Source organism: Gymnodraco acuticeps, unplaced genomic scaffold (assembly GCF_902827175.1).
Source record: "Gymnodraco acuticeps unplaced genomic scaffold, fGymAcu1.1, whole genome shotgun sequence".
Taxonomy (NCBI): domain Eukaryota; kingdom Metazoa; phylum Chordata; class Actinopteri; order Perciformes; family Bathydraconidae; genus Gymnodraco; species Gymnodraco acuticeps.
In genome coordinates this window covers 506,192-512,191 of record NW_022991013.1, presented here as the reverse complement: position 1 = coordinate 512,191, position 6,000 = coordinate 506,192, and the positions used below count along the sequence as shown (strand labels likewise).

Here is a 6,000-nt window from a genome sequence, read left to right as displayed (position 1 = left end):
TTCTACTGATCATAATTCCATTGTTGAGGTCTACTAGAATATATTTACATTGTTCAATGTTCCAAACTCACATTGGTTTCTCATACAGCATCTCTGTAAAGTGTATTTACTCTCTGTCCTACACAGCTTGTTGGAGCTCCTGCCCCCCCCCCCCCCCCTCCCTGTGAGCCCACTGTGCTCTGATTGGTCAGCTCGCCCACTCTGTTCTGATGAGTCCACCACCGTTACAGCGGAACATCAGTGATTATGTGTTACAATGGCGTTTGCAACCAGAAAATGACACCAGTAATGACAAACAGATGAGAATACTGCGTGGGGTCTGGGTGCCGTGTTGGCGGGACTTTGCGCGGCTCGCTGCTGTGAGGAGCGGACAGTGTGAGCTGGGTTAATTACCTGGTTGCTGCGTGGGGTCTGCGAGACAGCGAGACATCGCGAAAGGACGCGGGAAGGGGGGGGTGCTGAGGGGGCTGCAGCACCCCCATCTGCGAGGCTCCACTAGCACCCGCACCCAGTGTGCGAACTATACCACGGTCTCCGGGGGAGCCGGGATTTTTTTTGTTTTTGCCGGGGGGGGTAAATGCTGATCCGTGCATTCATAGCAACAGCACAGACATAGGCCTATTATAAAGAGAAAATCTGTTGCACACGGGGTGGTGCCACAGGTCTACATTTACATGAAACGTCCCGATGGATCATGTTCATGTCAACAGATTTCCCGAGCATGTAGGCCTATGGGCTACGCAAACTCAACTTGATAATAAATAATCCACGGACCACCAATGTAACGTTTGACTGTTTAATTAAATCAACTTAAAATGACTCAAAAACAGGCTACATTGTTTGACATGGGCTATAGCCTATTATGGCTGTAGCCTACACAGAGCCGAACACACGCGATAAGAGCAGCCAGCGGCACCAACCATGAACAATATTAATATTAATAATACAGCTATAGCACAACACAACCCTCTCACTGCCTGGAGAGACGCGACGCCACACACACAACACAACGGCTCGTCATCTTGTGTCTCTTCAGCCCCCAAGTTAACGTTAGCTGTCAAGTTAGCACTAGCACTGACGTTAGCTCCCTCCTCTCTCGGTTCGGTTGTAGCAGCAGTCACAATGTACGATGTGCTACCACCAGCTACATTCGGTTGGTCTTCTTGATCAGGTTGTTTGGCCGTCTTTTTAAAGAAATTACCCAAGGTAAGTTGTTTTTTTCTTTTCGACATGTCAGCAGCAGCAACAATGCCTGGTAAACATGCAGTGCTAACTAAACGAGCTTGTGAGTGAGTGGGTAGTGGGTGGAGCTGCGGGCAGCGTGCAAGCAGGCGACACTTTTTTCATGAATCATAAACTCTAAATATAATTTTATTTCACTTATTTTACACCTTTGAAAAAAAAACCATGCCCAAAAAGGAATTAATTTGGTCATCATATCAGTATTTTAGAGAGCTCCCCCCAAATTTCACAAACCATGTTCCCAGGGGAGCTCATGTCACCACTAGGGGAGCTATAGCTCCCCCTGCTCCCCTCCAGTTCGCACCCTGCCCGCACCCCCAAACGCAACGCACCTACAGTGTAAGCGCGCCACAGTTTTGCCGCTGCGAGGCTCCACTAGCACCCCTCCCAGCGCGTCACAGTTTTGCCGCTGAGAGAGAGTGTGTGTGTGTGAGGAGCTCCACGGATTGGTCCATTTGGGCCAATGGGTCCATTTGGGTAAGGTCACGTCACCATACCCAGGAAGAAAAAAATGGAAAAAGAGAAATCTCCAACGAGGCGTTCTGGGGCAGCATAGACAGGTCTTTTCTGTGTTAGAGTTTTACTCGCTACAGGGTGTACTTTGAGGGTTTTTCACTTTGCGGACCGTTTACATGCAGAAAAACCTTCATAACACACAAGGGGACGGGTAATAACCGGAAAAGCATGACATGGGACCATTAAGACATGAGCCTTATATAGCACTGCAGCCCCTTTTTAACATTATTGTTTGCTCTTGATTTTGTTGCTGAACGTTTTTGCCTGTAGACCCCAGGCCAGTCTTCCTGTCTTTATACAAGGCCTTTAGTTTCCACCAGCGGAAACCTGCTCACAGTAGCTCAGACCATATTCACCACAGGAGTCAAAACAAGAGCGATAAGCAGAGATGTTGCACCGTCTGCTTACGCTTTTAGATAGAAGATGATATAAATAGACCAGAGGGGATTTTTTTTTTACCATGGTAGTCAATGCTGTATATATTTGATCTTTCAGTACATTGTACTCTGTTGACTTACAGTAGACTGCAGACACTAAATCAACCTAACTTCATTTAAATGTACTGTACTGGTTGGTCTTACTGAATTATGTCCTCTCTTATTCACTTAAACAATAACATTTGTCCGAATATGTTTTTTTCCGTCAATAAAGCACCACTGTTCTTTGATATATAAGTTTATTATTTCCATGTTACATTAGTATGTGTTCAAGCATCTTTGGGTTCAAGAAAAGCGCTATAGAAATATAATTTATTATTATTATTATTATTATATTACATGTTACATCAATCCACAGAATAGTCAGCCCTGAGCGCCACAGGCAGACATGGCAAAGCTTGAATATTTTCACATCACATTAATATTTAATCTTCAAAATATACAAGCGTGTCAGCAGTCACTTTACAAATATACCCTTTTCAATGATCCAGACGTGATCTTTGCATGTAAATGAGTAGACAGAACACATAGAAAAATTGCTTTTTTTTAATCAAAATGTTGAACCTACAGAGGGTCCAGCTTCAATATTTCGGTTGTTACTATACTTTATCATTCTGCTGGACCGATGTCGCCAATGCCCCGGTTAATTTGTGTTTTCAATACTTAAATAGGAATATACTTTAACCATGTTGTTTTCAGGTCAGTGAACTTCAAGATGCACATAATGTTACGTATACTGTAGATAGGGAGATATGCTGGTAATGAATCAGCACGATCAATAAACAGATTTTTTTTACCTTGGGCCCGACCCCATAAATCAAATGCCCACCCATGTATTTAGGTCTGCTGCCGACTCTGATAGGACATATACAATAATCCATTCATGCTCCATAGTCTTAATTCTTTCTTGTTGTCCGCCTTCTTAAAATGAATCTTCTCGGTTCGGTTGACAGTGTCTGACGTCTGAATATAGGACAGAACCTTGACATTCACAGTATCTCACTGCAGCTTGTCTGCGGGGCAGGCTTCTGGGGTCTGTATAGGTAACTGCATCACTAGTCTGTGAGGAATGGAAATTCAAATAATTCAGAAGCAGGAAATCAAAAGGCAGATTAAAAATCAAACGGTATGCGGTATGCGGCATACAAAGGAAATTGTTGGTGCTGAGACAAACTCATACTTGATGATCGTCTGAAGATCCATCAGTTGACGCTGAAGAAACAAAAAATATAACTCAATTCCAGTTCTGATTCTGCTGCAGATCTAAAGCTGACCGTTACAACACATGGTGTAATACCTGTGGAGTCTCTCCTCCGGCTCTTGCAAAGAGTGGATATGAGGATGACTGTCATAATCCCAAGAGCGACGTTGGACAGCATCAGAGCAATAATGGTTGGATTTAGTTGTGATTCGAAAGCATTGTCTGCAGAAGAAAATAAACAAACAGTGCTTAATACGTCTCGATCTTTGATACAAATACTGTACCTAGCAGTGTAATGTCATTCATTTCACAAACGTTGATGTATTCTCTGGACTAAATACGCTCACATTTCCGCCACGTACTGTTGACAGTTTAAGGCAGTAATACATATTAAAGGGTCAGATCACACAGCATACCACACTCGTATTTATATGCAATATAATATATCCATGCAAATAGTTTTATTTTTCATAGCAACTCTATCACAATCCAATACAACAGACTAGTTTTCTAGAAATTCTAAAATAAAAACATAAAATTACCATTAATCCTAGACCTGCTGCAAAACCCTTATAAAACATTAACCATAACTATTTTAACCAAAGTATCCTCACCTAAAAGTTCCAAATAACAATTATTTGTTATAGTTGACCAATCTGCTGATTATTTTCTTGATTAATCAGCTTGATTAAGCTTGGACTTATTCTGGGCTTTTTAGAACGGTTGGGTATATAAATACACGATATCTGTTTTTATTATTTTCAAAATTGGCTACGAATAAGAAGAACTTTGAACACTTTTATAAATATAGTTTCTATCTTACTGTGAATATAAATTCTGGTCCCATTTCCAACCAGTGTCTGTCCACAGGAAGTCACGACACAGTAGTAGGTTGCAGCATCTTCAGAGCTGATGTCCCTCAGGAGAAGGCTGTAAACGCAGGTTGTTTTTCCACTCTCTTTCCTCTGGCAGGTCCCATTTCCAGAGAAGTAAATCATTTGTGGAGCAGAATGCTGAGAGCTCTTCAGCCACGTGACAATAGTGTGTTCTGCTGCACAGTGGCCTGTGTGTGAGCAGCTGACGGTCACATAGTCTCCTGGCTGGACTGATTTTGACTCTGGCTGCTGGATGACAGACTCACTGAACATGTTTGCACCTTGGGATGCAAATCAAAGAATTACATTACGTTAAAATGACCTTTGGTGCTTTGATAACAACCTACAAAATACCTTTCAGCATCAAAAAGGTTCCCGATCCAAATTGGATGTCTTTTAATTGCACGACTCCACAGAAGTATGTTCCAACGTCTTCCCATGTTGTCGCAGATATGCTCAGGTGGATTTTGGTTCCGTTAAATTTGGCTGAATAACGGTTAGGAAATTCCTCTGACATTTCACTCCAATTATATTTATCATGAAATGCTACCACAAGCTGTAGTCTCTTCCCCAACGTGTATTTGTACCAGACTCTCTTTTGTATGATACTTTTTATGTGACATTCAATAGTAGCCGAGTCTCCAATCTTCACCATTTGGAAAGGAACCGGCTGAGAAATGTCATCTGTCTGTGCCACACCTGAAACATAAAGACAGAGATTAGCTTTTAGTTTGATGATGAAAAGATTCCACAAGTGGATCGTTGTTACTTACACAAAGGCCAGAGCAGGAATACATTCACAAAGTTCAGGATCATCTTATCTTCTTTATCTGCGTTCACTGGCCCGGCTTCTTCTCAGCAGCAGTTCTGACTTAACTCATTTACAACTTGTCCTACATTTGGGGCACATCCGTCAGGTCTGATTGGTTCACCATATTTACCTTGTTAAACATGATTGGCTGTTTCACATTGAAGCAACCTTCCTCATGACCTGTTTTTCAACTAAGTGTCAGCAAAAAATTGTTTTGAAAATGTGTTTACTTTGTAAAGAGCCAATGAGTCAAGACATACTGTAAATGATAATACATGGCAACTCACAGGTAAACCACAATGAGGTTGGCAAAATGGAAACTTCAGTATATATGCAAACTTTTCAGAACAATGGGCCACACACATTTTGTAGACTGTAACGTGTGTCTACATGCAAAAAGCTTTTATAATGTATGTATGTATATAATAAATAATTCAACATACCATAGCACTTGGTTACACTGACCTGAATGAGGTAAGCCAACTGGCAAACTAGAACGTTTAAAAAAAACAATGAAGAGCGTGGGCTCTTTGAAGAAACAGTGACGGGAGTTTTCAGAGGGACTATTTCTTCAGTATAAAGTAGTCCCACTCCCTTATTGTTTAGGGGCAGAGGCAGATATATTAGAGAATATTTGAATATCTGGGACAAAAACATGTATTTGCTACCATGAGAGGTAAACAAGGAGCTTTTTGTAATTTTTCTGAACTGATTGTGAGCTTAAAGGTGCTCATCGTTTCAGTGGTCTTTCCATCAGCTGTTTTAATTGGTGTAAATTCCCATGTTGTTTTTCTAAACTCACGTTATTGTTGGATCAAACACTGAGTTCTTAAAGGTTGCAATGTTTCTTCCGTAAGTACAGATGATTTGTGGAGTGCAACAGCATATAAGCCATTATAGGTGGAAACAAAAGAGAAA

At 41.4% G+C, this 6,000-nt stretch overlaps 1 protein-coding gene across 1 annotated transcript; it reads right to left on the bottom strand.

Annotated features, from left to right (window-relative positions):
• Positions 1-2,726: 2,726 nt before the first annotated feature.
• Positions 2,727-5,690, bottom strand: LOC117559442 (signal-regulatory protein beta-2-like). Its single transcript, XM_034236211.1, has 6 exons — positions 5,045-5,690; positions 4,626-4,970; positions 4,220-4,552; positions 3,493-3,618; positions 3,376-3,407; positions 2,727-3,255 (listed from the first exon to the last, which is right to left on the bottom strand). Exons 1-6 carry the CDS (start codon positions 5,085-5,087, stop codon positions 3,118-3,120), a joined length of 1,017 nt encoding a protein of 338 aa, XP_034092102.1. The 5' UTR covers positions 5,088-5,690; the 3' UTR covers positions 2,727-3,117.
• Positions 5,691-6,000: the final 310 nt, after the last annotated feature.

Excerpts from the sequence above, each read along its gene's own strand:
- LOC117559442 (XM_034236211.1), bottom strand. The coding sequence starts at position 5,087 with ATGATCCTGAACTTTGTGAATGTATTCCTGCTCTGGCCTTTGT. Across the intron at positions 3,619-4,219 it reads GACCAGAATTTATATTCACA|ACAATGCTTTCGAATCACAA; the intron begins GTAAGATAGAAA and ends TTTCTTCTGCAG. Across the intron at positions 3,256-3,375 it reads GATCTTCAGACGATCATCAA|ACTAGTGATGCAGTTACCTA; the intron begins GTATGAGTTTGT and ends CATTCCTCACAG.